General features: G+C 40.2%; 1 protein-coding gene across 3 annotated transcripts in view; it reads right to left on the bottom strand.

Moving 5' to 3' along the window:
- wdr25 (WD repeat domain 25) overlaps positions 1-14907 on the bottom strand; it is a 19713-nt gene extending 4806 nt beyond the window's left edge. The window contains exons 1-4 of one of the 3 annotated variants that reach the window (XM_008308791.3): positions 14832-14907; positions 12832-13889; positions 8051-8198; positions 1147-1277 (exon numbers count right to left, since the gene is read on the bottom strand). In XM_008308791.3, the coding sequence (XP_008307013.1) occupies positions 1147-1277; positions 8051-8198; positions 12832-13530 (978 nt within the window). In that variant the 5' untranslated portion in view covers positions 13531-13889; positions 14832-14907. The other 2 variants (XM_017035575.2, XM_025054327.1) reach the window with 2 other exon arrangements.
- Between the last annotated feature and the right edge of the window lie 139 nt (positions 14908-15046).

Below are 15046 nucleotides of genomic sequence, written 5' to 3'. Positions count from 1 at the left end.
TGGATGGATGGATGGATGGATGGATGTCTCTCTATGGATTAGATTCGCTGATAATCAACAGGAAGTGACTTTTAAATTAATATTTAATTAATCAGGGTCATCACGACTGCAAATAAAATTTTCAGGAAGTGACTTTAATTAATATTTAATTAATCGGGGTCATCACGACTGCAAATAAAATTTTGACTTTTACTTTTTATAGTTATACTACTAAGTAAACAAGGCCCTAAATTCCAAAAAGACGGACTAAGAACACTAGAGTCAGACTAACAGTGAGCCTGCCCTCTGATTCAACAGAACACCATCAGGGTGGGGTTGGACATCGGCTACTGTCGGATGACCCCACCTCAGAGGTCTGACCTGAATGTGTTTCTACATCACACCTTCTGGTTTGTCATACAATGTGTACACTTTGCTCTGACTTACAGCAATCTTCCAACAATCTCTACAAACTCTACCTTTTGTGTCTCGTGAGTCGAGGCAGTTGTGGGTGGTGTTGTGTTCCTGAATGGGTGAGCTGGCAACAACCTTTTTATATGTATGTAGTGGAGTCATTTCTCCACGGCACAAGCAAAACACACACAAACAGCCCAGGGCTAGGACTGACAGGCAGCCAGGAAACAGCAGCATTAACAGCCTATTTTCCGAGCACTGGTCTGTGCTCATTCTCCGAATCACTTCTTCTCTGAATGGTGGAGGTAATCCCTGCTGTATTAAACCTAAAACCCTGCTGGGAAATGATTCAGCTGGCGAGAGAGTAAAAATTACATGAGAGTATCCAGATTCCAAGGAAGTGAATAGGATTACCATATAAAATAGTCTATTAGTCATATTAGGTTGCAGCTTAATGGACGCATTTTTTTCAACCAAGAAGGAATTTAAAGGTAGATTTGAATAATTAGAACGAATTAACCTGCAGCATTACCTCATTTATGAGCAAATATAGTGCAGGTCATTGCGTCAGGTCAAATGTGAAATGCTTTGTTTGTACTGAACCAAGGCTCAAAGTACATACGGTAGCAGGGAGCTGTGATCGTGGGGCTTGTGTTGAAAGCCAACATGACGTGGATTTATAAAGGTCAAACAACAGTCAGTGAACCACGGTCAATAAAAATGATAAACTGTAGGAAGGTTAATAAGCCTGACCTTGCAGCTGCGAGAGTCCCAGGCCTTGACCACAGGACTGTAACCTCCACACAGGAATATATCAGGATTGCTGGGATGCAGGACTGTGCACATCACCTTGGACTGATTGTCCAATTTCACTATCTGCTGCCCTACGCACACAAAGAAAAGACGAGAGACAAAAATAGGATTAATGCTGATGTGGGGAAAAAATACATATTTCACCGAACTGATCCAAAGATATTTGAAAGAAATGTATTGTGTGGTTCCACAGGGATCAGTCTTTGGCCCCGTTTTTTATATATAAAAAACCCAAATATAATAGATAGAAACTGCACATTTGACGCATATTAGCAAAATGTTAGTCTTTGGCCATAACAGTCTGTCCATTGTTAACAACCTTGGTGATTTCAACATTACCTCATCATTTGTTGCCCAAGGTCAGTTAATAACTGAAATGCCTATAAGTAATATAGTGGATAATGAGATTGACCACCAGAGGTCACTTCGTGCCCATGTTGTACTTACACCCAACCCACTTTTTCAGACAGCTTCACATTTCGAGTCTAAGAAAAGCGACTGGATTTAAACACCACTCCAGACAATCCTTAAGCTAAATGACACAGTGATATGGGAAGAGTAACCACTGTTTTGGCTGGAGGCGGCTTTATCTTAATCAATTTTAAAAAGGCCACGTTTAAAAAAACAAAATAAAAAAGTTAAATATGTGGGGATTAAATATAATTAAACCTGACGGGAAGGAACCCAAATTAGTTTCCTTGGGGGAAAAAAAAACATCTAAATTAGAAAACGTGAGCCAGACATGAAGCCCTGCGGTTGTGTGGACTAATATGTAAAGCACCGGCTTATGAGTATAACAACTTCTTATTTATTTATTATGCAATAATACCCAAACAGTGCCAGGGCGCTAGGTCGTAAAAACTCTGCACATAAATATACAAACATTCCTGGATTTTCCTACTGAGGAGATAGATGCGATGGATTTTTAGCAAATCATAGACAAGAAGCTGTTTTCTGTTCACTTCATTTTGGACCAGCCTGCTCCCAAATTACAAAAAAGTTTGAATCTCCAACTTATATAAGATTGTTGGCTTCAATATGCCAATCTAAAGTCATTAAAGACTAAAACTTTGAAAGCAAAATGAAAAATACAATATTCTTTTTAACTCTATTATATTTTAAGTAAGATTAATTCGCTAGAAGTAAATCTGCGTAACGAGGAGAGATAATAAAACTGCAGTCGTCTCTGCACTGATAAATGTCTGTGTAGATTTACATTCATCTAAATCACAATTCTTTTAAGTCTGCAGCAACAAGACTTGCAGTTTGGTTCAAATGCGAAGTTCTCTTTGTTGAGAAGTCAAATATCCTGCATAAAATGTCCAGTTGGTACTGAGCTTACTGAATTTGAAAAATACTATTGGCACAAAAAAGGGCTGTGATCACACTGCAGAGCGGACAAACAGTGGAGGACGACAGAGTGGAGGACATTAGTGGGGACAGAGACAGCAGGGAGGAGGTTTCAGAAGCCGAGGGGAGCGGTGTAGAAATGGTTCTACTGCCTCATTACCAGGTCCAGCGAGGCAGGGTGCTGTCACGGCACATAAGTAAAGGTTAGGCTGCACATTACTCGGCTATTTTGAAAAAAGAGAATGAAAAACAAATGGGCCTTAATAAAGCAAGTTGGGAACATTTAAGATTCTCGGAGGAAAAACGACAGCTCAGGCATATATATGAATATGATCTAAACGTATCTATATCTGCAAACAACTAGGTCAAGTTTAACCACTTATTTGTTTGGTTATTGCCTGTATTCAGGGACCTCGAACTAGAACGAATAAAACCACAGGATTCCTCCTTAAACAGAATAAAGATTACCGTATTCATCCCACAACGAGGAAATTCACAAGCATTTAAATTGAGAATCGATGTAAAAGCTCTGCTCACTTTCTGTTCAGCTAATATTTGCAACAATCGACGTAAAAGCTCTGCTCACTTTCTGTTCAGCTAATATTTGTATTTATTGTATCCTTAGTTTTATTGATATTTTTCAAAATGATAACTTGAACTTTATTGATTGCACACTGGGGAAATGTTAGCGCTAACAGCAGATATGTGGCAACAGGCTGCCCCTTGGAGGCACCAGGTGTGCAGTTCCTCTGGGGCTCGAACCCAGGACCTTCTGCGTGTAAGGCAGATGTGTAAGCAGGCGTGATAAACGACACACTATGGAACCACCTAATATGACGACAGTGTCAGTTTAAACACGTTTTCTTTAGTTGTTGTCTTCTGTTGTCTTTGACTGTATATATTATAACACAATATAAATATATAACACTGCTTTCTGTTCATTCTATATGTATTGCAGTCAAACTTAAAGAAGTGCCAGTGAGTACACAAATGAAAATAATCGTACTTGGGACAAGCCTGGTTGAATGATATGTGAATGCAGACTTCTTCTTCTTCAGGTCAACTCCACATGATGACTCATCGTTCTCTCTTGGCACCACTTGGGTTTTACACTGAAAAGTCATGAATTACACTTTCATAAAGACTCCATCCTGCTGCTGGGCTCTACTCTACAGGAGGATTTGGCTTCTTTCACCAAAGATGTTTCTTCAAAGTCCAACTGAGGTGGAAGTGTAATACAGAAGCTCACGTCAACGCTGGCACCGTCGCTGCGTGCTATTGGTTTTTGGAAAAGCCAGTCCTGTCTCCTGTCTGCCAGTGCCTGCAGGGATCTGGGCAGAGGACTCCAGTCCTGCACACACATGCAAGATCTGACACGCAAACGTGTTACTGCCCGCGGCGATATGGAAATGTTTTTCCAACGCCAACTTCCACCAATCAGCCTTGCCAACGACGGCTCTGGAAGTGGACAACAGCTGCCACTTCACACTCATGCCCTCCAGATGAAATCCACTTATTCCACTCCCAAACTCCTGGTCTTCCCATCCCTCATTCTGTGAATATTTTCTGCCTCTTTTGATTTCGTCCTCCGGGGTTCTCACTTTCCTCTCCCCTGCAATGTGCCTGTTAACCTGTAATCCCTTCCCCTCGCTTCCCTGACGTTCCCCTCGCCCTTTACAATTGCAATTCAGCTGTGACAGCCTTCCCGGGGCTCCACTGGGAGAGGACACACAAGGTAAAGTGGACACAGGAATAACTGCTGCAGTGTCCAAGGGAAACGTGTTCACGCTGCACACTGACGCAAGAGTTCTCCCATAATTCAATTTCTCTGTAAACACTCTGACTGATGCAATGTTTGGTTTTGTACCGTGCTCAAATGGAGGTCAGGGGACCAGCAGGGCCCTTGTTGATGAACGAAGGGTCTGAACTGGAGCACGTCTCCAGAAGTGGGAGAGGCGCACGTTTCTGCTTATATTCATTTATTTAATTTTAAATTTTTTAATTTAATTAAAACTGATTAACTGACTAACAAAAAAGTAGTTTAGAGAACATTTAGTTGTTGACCCGAGCTAGATGTTTTAATTATGAAAATAATGAACACCATTTTTTGAGCTGATGCTAAACCTCCTGGGGTAACTGTTGAAGCTGCCTCTTACTTCAGTCTGTAGTGACATTAGCACATTTCTAATTCTGTTTGCTCACAGTAACATATATTCTAAGGACAGCTAGCTCAGCAGCTAGCTAGCCAATAACCAATATTTGCAATATCATGCGCTCACATGGCAACAACACGTAAAAGTTTTGTGTGCTGCAGAAGCCTAGCATGCCATTTGACTGACTCAGCTCTATTTTCCCCCCCATCGTGTGAAATTCAAGGGCAAGTTCTCATTTTTTAAGGGCATTTGCCGCACGGCCCCACTAATGACTCACCCCGCTGTGAGACACACTAACAGCAAATTACTCCTTTTTACACACCGACATGACAAACATTCAGCGTCCCATGTCTCCCATAATGTCAACAGAGTTGACACTGCTGTGTCAGTGTCAGGAGCTTCATTAGGTTTTCAAACATCACTCCCATCATTACGCTGACGTCCTTCTAATAACCCCGACATTTCTGTCAAATATAGAGTAAAACCTCTGTAGAAGAGCGAGGCTTATAGAAGGTAGTGTCCAATATGTTGTAAAGAGACCCACAATTATGTCAGTTTGTATTTATTTCATTGTTATTAAATCACTTTTCCACTCTGGCCTTGGTTTTAAAGGTCTAATGTTATTGTCAAACACATCAAACATGTTCACCTAAAAGGAATCATTAATTTAACATCAATAGTCCTTTTATTTTCTCAACTATGGTCAATGCTGATCGAACAATTAACCTCGTCCCTAATCGGCATGTTCATGGACTGTGGGAGAAAACAGAAGTAACTTAGAAATTCTCTACTACTTGAAAAGTATTCTCCAGAATATTTTCAGCTTCTACAACAAGACAGAAAATTACTAATACCCGTCTTCTTCCTGATTTATAATTAACAGTAAATATATAATAGTTTCCCTAGAAAATTTGGAATATTTTCTCAGAAAATTTGGAATATTTTCTGGGGTACACGTGATTATTTCTAACAGCATAGTAGTAACAGTAATTCACGGGAAAACGTTTTAGTTTCATCGAAGAGAAACTAAAAGACAAAAAAGAATAATCAAAAATTATTATAATACATTTGTGATTAATTCACAGTTATCCAGTGGTTAATCACATTTAATTTTTTTACTAAAACTAAAAATCCCAAAATGGGGAATGGAGACCACACTGTTGTGGAGACCTCTCCAGACAGCTGAGATTGCTTGAAAGCTGTTGGTGAAGACATATTCACACACCACACTGAGTTGACCAAAGTACTGGCAACTACCAAAGACTTTGTCTGAAATAAAAAAGCGTTTTATAAATGTGTCGGTGGATGGCGATTCCAGTAAAAGGTCACGGTGGCTGCTCCTGTGGTGATGTATCCATTATTGATTTCCTTCCTGCAGCTGCCTGTGTGTTTAATGGGCTGGCCAAGCTATTATCCGTAGGCTTTATTGGCAGTATTGACAGGCGTGCTGAGAGGGGAAGTGCAAACGGCAGCAAGTCATCACAACTTTGTGGTGACCCCAGAAATGGAGATGCCACTGGGCGTTAAAAAAGAGATCTATAAATGCTTTACCTCTAATGGTTTTTCTATGAATGTGGTCATCAAGTCATAATATGTGAGCAGAAAAAGACTAATAACGGTTAAACGTCATTTTAGCAACTTAAATCTGATATAGTTTGTGTAAGAGAAATGATATTTTAGCCCTTTAGAATTTGAGAAATTCTATTTCATCCACGGAACAATCGACAACCTGTTGTTGTTTCTGACGAGAAAGTGTTCTATTATTTTGGACATATTTGGCCGGTGTATATATTTATATTTTATTATATTTTCTAAAGGCAGAGCTGTGGAAAACAAAACTTATAAAGCTGTAGAAAGAATTTTTATTTGCTAGTTAGAAAATTTGGAGCCACAAAAAAAAAATGGCTGCAAAATGAAGGTAAACAGTCGCAGTCTGAAACGCTTTAAGCCACAAGTCACTTATTGATCTTCTCTGTGTGTATAAAATCCAATTTATGATCACAGGCATAAGGGCTGACAAATAGAACAAGCTGGAGGAGTTGGATCAGAACTTCTGAAGACAAAGTTAAGCTGGAGAATGTCTGTCTTTGGGCAAATACGGTGTGTATTTATTTGTGGGCGTGCGCGCTTCCAGGAGACAGTGAGAAATGTGCACCAATTTTAAGACCCTCTCCACTGAGGCAGACAAGCAGACGCCTTAGAATCTCATTTAGAGGCTGTTTGCTAAATGAGACAGTCTCGCCTCCAGATAATTCACTGGTGCCACCGAAAGCCTTCCAGCTCTTCACAAAAAGACGGCAATAAAGCAATGAAAATCTAACCGCGGGGCGTTTAGTATTAAATGCAAGCAACAAATGGAAGCATTTTGGAGTAGCTTTACAATAAAACCTTACAGGTGTAGTTCAGAGCCGTAATGCTTTAGTTTTGTAAAAAACTGAGTGTGTCTCAGTCCTGTAAGGGGTGCTACAAAGAAAGTGTACTGTGTGTCTCAGTCCTGTAAGGGGTGCTATAAACACAGTTTGAGCAGAACTAGAGTTAGTTAAATACTGGCTACTTAGATGTGCCTTACTGTCACCTGCTGGTTTGTTTTTTTTTTACTTAAACATTGGGCCATACTTGACTTGTGAAAAAAATATCCCACATATAAAGAACTATGATAATTACAAGTTTAAAATAATTCGATTTACAGAATGGGTCAACTCAAATATTAATGTTCTTCAGGGCAAAGTCTACATGGGCATCCAGGGGAGTTGTTAGGGCAGACCGTGGCTTAGTGGTAAGAGGATCGCTCGTGTTAGCACGCTAGCTGTCTTTCTGAGCCTGCAGGGTTAGGTGACCTGTACACAGAGCTACCCTGAACATGTGGTCCTTTGATGGACAGTTAACTGTCCAGGGTGAACCCCAACTCTGCTGCTAACTAAAAAGAAATAAGCTTTTGAAGATAATTCTTCAGTTGAATATTCACTGAATTCAAATAAATGATTTTGATTTAAGGCAGCAGTGCCCAAAATCTGTATACAGACAGAGAGAACCAGCGTCTACACTGACGGGATTAATAAGAGATTTTCTGACTGGAGGCACTTTAAAGACACTCCCTGCATAAATGTAAAGGATTGACCTAAAATTTGGACGAAGTAATGTTGACAGTTTGGACAATAACAACAGTTGCTCATACTTTGTTGAAATATATCAAATATGACATTCTGGAAAAATCACACCGCAGTATGCAGAATAGTATCTGAAGCTGAGGACAAGCGTGAATCCTCAGTGTCATTCTGCAAAATAGGTCCAGTGCTTTGTCATCTCTCACCGTCTTCCCAGGAATAACTGCTGCTGCTCACCTGTCTCCACGTCGGTGACGGCAGCAGTGTTGTCAAACGACCCGGTGAGAAGGTGTCGCCCACAGGGCGTCCAACAGGCGTCACGCACCGCTCCAGAATGACAGCTATAGACTCTGAGGCATCGTCCACTTTCTGCTCCATCCCACACCTGCCGGACACAGACACGTCAAATCCAAGCAGCAGGATATCGTTCTGACAGAAGGCCATAAACAAATATACAATGTCTTATCCTGGAAGCTTGAAATAGACTTTACCTTAAAACATCAAAATGACTTATCAGTATTTGTTCTTAAATAATTTAGAATTAATACCTGGAAGTGAACACCTTTTTTATTCTTAGGGATATGAATAAGGAAGAGGACAGTTAATAAATTTTGCAGTAAAAAAACAAAAAATAAAAATAAGCTGATCAACAGACCACAGTCACTGTCGCCTGGTTTTCTTCTTTTTGTCACACGTTTCTCAGTTGAGCTGAGATCTGGACCACTGAACACAGTTTATCCGGTCTGCTCTTTGCACTCTACGAGCAGATGGACAGTAAACTGAACCAAGTTGGACTCAACTAGGGACGGCTGAATCCAATACTCGGGAATGGGATTGGTGTTAGTCTGATATTGGTCAAAATGTCAGGACTGAACATCAAACGAACAAATATAGCTCATCTGATCCGATACATCAAACAAACAAATATAGCTCATCTGATCCGATACCTAACTTTGCGCTTCATGTCGTAAACGGGGACACAGCTGCTGGTTGAAACAAAGCCTGTGGCATAATGGACGACAAAAAGTTGTGTTGTGCCATCCATAGATGGAACGGTGAGGAGAACAGAGAGGACACAGTGACCAGAGCAGCTTAAGACTTACAGTTCAGTTTACGTGTTACTGGCATCAATTTTTAAAGTTGTTCAAAAGAAACACTCGGATTTTTGGGGGGGAAATATTCACGTGAATAACAACCTTTGAGGAAATTGCCTTCAGTATCATTAAAAGTACTTGGTATTAGTGGGTACATGAATAAAATTACTTGGTTGTAAAGAAAAAAAAAGTATGGGGACAGCGCCACCTATTACAAGCAGCATTCAGTGGAACATAACATAATCACAAACACCGAGACTGAGAGGCAGACTTTTCTTTCTTGGCCAGATGTTGCTCTGCGTTACAAAGATGTAAACAAATTGACCCTGTTGTGTTTTTAACACTGTACTATTATTAGAGAGAGAGAGGGGAGAGCGGGAGAGCAGCCAGCAGCTCCTCACCCCTGTGCCTCTGCTGCCATTCAAGACCTCATTGGTTTGATTTCTGCTCATGTGGTGTAAACAAAGTGTAAAACAGGGACAAATAAAAGCCGGGCAGTGATTGATGAACCAGGCGTTAATTTGTCAGGTCATTACAGATCGTTTTTGGCTTCGTCTTTAATCAGCGTGAGAGCTTTTTTTTTTTTTTGCACGGTGTTTCAAAGAAAGCACCGAACCAACTGTCCGGTCAACACACTCACTTGTTTTTTCATTAGATGCTCCTGCTGATAGAGATAAATAGGTTTCTGTCAAACAACATCACATCTTCAACGAAGCCCAGGCAGGTGGTCTGGTGTCAGGCCAACAGACACACACACACACATACACACACACACACACTCTCTAATGAGGCAGGTTTTGTGTCAGGACCAGAGAAGGACTTTGAAGATTTGTGCTGCAGATCCCTCTCTGCCTCTTTCTGTGTTTCATTATTAAAGACGACTCCTCCACACAGCATATGGAACATAGACAATCTCACAGGAGAAAGACAGGAGGCAGGAGGTAGAGGAGAACAGTGACATATCAATACACTGTGTCTTTGACAAACAGAATGCCTGAGATGGATTTAAGGGTAAAAAGAAAAAAAAAAAGAAAAAAAAAAGTACACGCACTGAAAAAACCAAGTCACATTTTTGACACGAAAGCTAAAAAGAACAGAAATACAAGAAAACAATTGATGCTTATTTTAGATCAATGTACTTTAATAGGGATAAATATAGATGTGTATTTTTTGTATGTGTAGTCAGAGTCAAATATCTGAGATGAACTACTTCAGAAGCAGTTTCAAAAGAAACTTTGTTTTAATTGATATAAAAAAAAAAAATCAAAATTCCCTTGGAGCGCCCACTGCTGACCACAAATCACTTTGTGTATATGTTTATTCCACGTCTAAAAATATATAGAGTGAGAAATATAAAATATATATATAGTTTAAATCTTTAACTTTAATTCCATTATTCTAGAGGAAACACACCAAAGAATTCCACGCTGCTCTAATCCTCTCCACGTCAACCGGATAATGTCAGATCTAGGGAAACACTGCCCTCTCTAGGCAACATAAAGACCCGCTAAACAGCACCTGATGATTAAATCTGTATTAGCACGGACTTCACACAGGTTTCTCTCCAGGCGGCTTCCTGTGAAATTACAACATTACTGATACGCACCATTAACCAAACCATACACACACATACACACACACACACACCAATACTGTTTAAATAGTAGACCCGTGCATGGCTAAGAACCTGCACTTGTTTATTTGTACAGCCCCGCAAATTCGGGCGAATGACTCATTGGGTTAATCTACTTCCTGAATGACTTACAGTAATTAAAAGTAAATTGGTATTGGTGTTATCAACTTAAAACTGCTGCCTAACACCTGCTGTAGCCACGGCGACGACAGCTGCAGACAGAAGAAGATGAAGGAGAAGGAGAAGGAGAAGGAGAAGGAGATGGAGAAGATGAATATTCTGACTATGCTTCTGACGAGCTGACAAACTGATGATGGCGAGAGAGAGAGAAAGAGAGAGAGACACAACAGAAGCCTAAAGGACGTCCATAATGAAATAAAGTCCAATCACAAAGACGACAGAGCTGGGGTTTGGTGTTCAGGGGAACACAAAAGAAAACATGGACTCAAAGTGAAGTGTGTGTGTTGTCCAGGTACATATACCTGTGGAGACCCTGTGCTGTGTGTGTGTGTGTGTGTGTGCTTTGTCATTAAGGAACTGTAACAAGCTGTCAAACTGATCCACTTTGTCATTAAGAAACTGTAACAAGCTGTCAAACTGATCCACAGGAGACACTTTTTTTCTTCAACAGTACAACATCAAATATAATATCACCATCTTTAAATCATGTTCAAATTCCCTGCAGTGCAACCACAAGTCAATATAATTACTTACTCAGTAATTACATTGACCTTTTAAGTCAATAAAATTCACTAAATATAGTTTTATTCCATTTTTTTATGCGATCAAAAGGTTTAAGTCTGAAAGATTAAATTTAATGAGATGTAGATATTGTGAATGTAATTGGTTGACTATTTGTCATGACTTGACTCTAAAAGTTGTAAAGCACAGAATAGGCCTTAATAATAGCACATTACAAATGGAATGGAAACCAAACCACAAGTAAAACACAAACAAAACTGTGTTAATATATAAATGGGCAGTGGTCTGTTTTGTGCTGGAAGAGTTGCTTCCTGAGGTCAAAGAGGTCAAGCACCTCTGCTCCGAAACACTTTTTGGCTCTTATCTCTGTGCATATTCACCAAAAAAAGATGAAAACATACTGAAGGTTCATGAAGGAAGAACCAACTCCCTGTTAAACACAACAATTCCTTCACAAGAATTTATCGGATTTCATTTAGATCTCCTCTGCCGCAGCAACATTAAATTTTACTTTGTTCAGATTGTAAAAAAAACAGAAACTTTAACTGGTTATGGCAGTGCAAAGCTAAGGCACAGTTGCTATGGTAACACACTTTATGTGCACCTTGTTTGTTTCTAGAAACACTTTAGCCCGGTGTAATTACCTGGATTTTGTAGAGACGCAGTGTGTTTGATTACGGCTGAAACTTTAATGCAGAGCCCGGGTTTTCGGTGACAAAAGCGTGAACTTTCGGGGAGAAAGATTAAGCTGTTGACGACCCTATTACTCACGATGAACAACTGCTAACGGGCGACGTGTGCAGCAGCACACGAAAGAGCGCCTTCATCAGCTGTCTTCACACAGAGCCCACCTGATATACAGACAAAGACAAAGTCCTTGCACACAAGCAACCCAGTCTGTCTTCAGACCTTTCTTCTGCTCCAAACCATCTGCTCCAAACAGGTGCCAGGAGTTGACGCCTGCCACACTGCTGCCGCCGCTGCTGCACTTGTGTGATTATGCAAATTACTCAACACATATTCAACTGCTTAATTATTCAGACTCCTCCGAGTACATAGTGACTTGATTTTGAGTCGGGACAGAAATATTTAGTCACCTGCTGACACTAGCATCGCCTGACCTTTACAATTGGGACATGAGGGATGTTTTTGTTTTTTTTTCCTGCTGTGAAAAACACCAAAAGAGAGAAGGGAGATCAGAGAGAGAGAGAGAGAGAGAGAGAGAGAGAGAGAGAGAGAGAGGAGGGGGAAGAATGGGAAACAGAATTCCCCTGGGTCCTGACATATATTCAACTGACAGTGACAGATATGGTTCTAAAAAAGTGCCGTGTTAATTGCAGCAGCAGGGGTTAGGTTTTATCTCCCTGCAGTGTAACAGTGTGGCGATTACAGAGAACATCAGGTCACATCATTACACCTTAAATCCTTACTGATGCGCAAAATTAAGACTGAGACAGAGCGCTGCACCACTGGTGAAAAAAAAATTATAATTATCTAGAGAAACAATTATCACTATCAGTAAAAATATAAGGGCACAGATCATAATCAAAGCCTGTTGGGTTTTGCATCGGTATAGAAGAACTCATTACCTTGAAGGTCTTGTCCATGGACGCAGACAACAGCAAGTGACTGAGGCGAGGAACAGGACACCACCGCACCGTGTTGACAGGTCCTTGATGGGCCCTCAAGTGCAGCAGGAGCCTCCGAGGTAGCCCCGCTGCCTCGGGCTTGACATCAAGATATGGCTTCACTCGCTCCGACACATCTGAGAGAATCTGACTCGCTTCTCTCTGACTGCCTGGGACTTGCTCTGCTGGACACTTTGGGTCAGCAGTTTCTACTGAAGCAGAAAGTCTCTGTCTCTTGGGGACATACGGTCTGACACCAGATGGGACACTGTGCTGTCTTCTTGCTGGGTTCAGAACATCAGCAGCTCTTTGTGGAGTGTGAGGAGAAAACTGTGTCAGAAACGCTGCAGTGTCTCCCGGCTGTTTATTTTGCACTCCAGCGACGTAACAACATTTTATTTTCTTCTGATCAGAACAGTTTGGAACCTGTGATTGCCCATAGTTCACTGAGACGCTGCTCTTTCCTGTGTTTCTTCCAAGATTTCCCAGGAGTGTCCAGTCGGAGTTTTGTGTAGAACTGTTGGCCTTGGACGTCACCCGTGAGTCCATATCTAAGGAATCTTCTCGACAGGATCCAGTTGGGACAGAGTCTAATGGTCCATGAGCCAGAGATTCATCCTCTGACCCTGAATCGTCATAGGCCACTAATGAAGACATCATCAGAAGTCAGTCTCTCACTAAAGACCGACTGTTGATTTTGAGAATTGATATTGTATATGCAAGGGCGACATCTAGTGATTGCATATGGTACAGCAGCTAAAAGTAAAAGTGCTTGACATCCAAAGGTTCAGGTGAATAAAATTAAGGCCAAAGGTACGTGTAATATATTTATATAATTTCCATCTTTAGAGTTGTTAAATACAGGGCTTTTTTTTTTGCTTTTTAGGACAAATCACATAACTATTGTCTTTCTTGAAGACATCAAAATTGGTTTTAGGTCAGACATCAATGGGGCTAAGCTTGAGATAAGCTTTTCCCTTTCTTCTTTAGCTGAAAATCCTGTTCACTGCACTTGTAGTCTGCAAGAGAAGGGAGACAGACAATTTCACAAAACATACCAAGTTCAAAATTAATTGTTTCCTTTTTGTAATTCAAACCACTTCAGATCACATATATTCTCCATTTTGTTCTTAAATTCGGTTGAATTTGTTCTTTGCACCTTAACAGTTTCCTATATTAACTGCAGATTAACTTCAAAATGCAAAATACAGTGTTGTCTCTTTGAAGCAAATGATATGTTATATGTCTGTCTTTTTCTCCAAGTTGTCCTTAACACACACTGGTTTGACCTGTATGTGCCTCTTCAGCAGACACCTACACTTCAGTAGATCACAGACTTGTTACCTGTATGTGCCTCTTCTTGCAGATACCTACACTTCAGTAGATCACAGACTTGGCTAATATTCTAGTGACGTTTTCTTCTTCTTCTATAGTTTATTTCCCTATACATTTAAGCTAACATAATGCACGATAAATCGAATAAATATTTGTGTGACTATGTCAACACGTCTCTGTTGTTTGTTTCGGTTTAATGAACAAATGTAACCACATGTACGCGTGTTAAACTACTTTTTCCGTATAAAACATAGAAGTTACGTTTAAGATTTTTATCTATTAGCTTACTTTAAGCTTTTAAAACTGATAGTTACAAGACAACAAGCAAGACTAAAGATAGCCAGGATGTTTAGCGACATTAAGGTAAATACAGTAGCGTTGTTTGATAATAGTGCAAAGATACCTTCAATTGCTTAAAGAATTGTTCACAAACACAAACATCACCTGGATGTCTGACGTTTTGGTGTTGTTGTTAGCAGAGTTTGCTAACGTCGCGCATTAACTTTCGCGATTTCATCTAAACTGCGTTCTACAGTCAAACGTACCCAGTCAATTACAAACATTTGTACAAATAAAGCATATTAATAACACAACGTGCATAAACAAGCTTATTCACGGTCACTCACCCAAACATCCCGCAAAAACATTTACTCAGGATGGTTGCTGTCAAAATAAAAGCTGCCTAATAATTATTGGTTATACATGAACGGCTAAGGCGAATTCTTTGTTAAGAAACGTTTTATTTTGACATTTACCGGTAAGAGTACGAGCACTATTGCGCTTTTCCGCTCTGTGTTTTATTAAATTGGATCATTTTGCTCATGTTATATTAAGTTTATAT

Source organism: Cynoglossus semilaevis, chromosome 1 (genome assembly GCF_000523025.1).
Source record: "Cynoglossus semilaevis isolate Cse_v1.0 chromosome 1, Cse_v1.0, whole genome shotgun sequence".
Classification (NCBI taxonomy): domain Eukaryota; kingdom Metazoa; phylum Chordata; class Actinopteri; order Pleuronectiformes; family Cynoglossidae; genus Cynoglossus; species Cynoglossus semilaevis.
The sequence above is the reverse complement of the archived record's forward strand: the minus strand, read 5'-3'. Positions and strand labels throughout refer to the sequence as shown.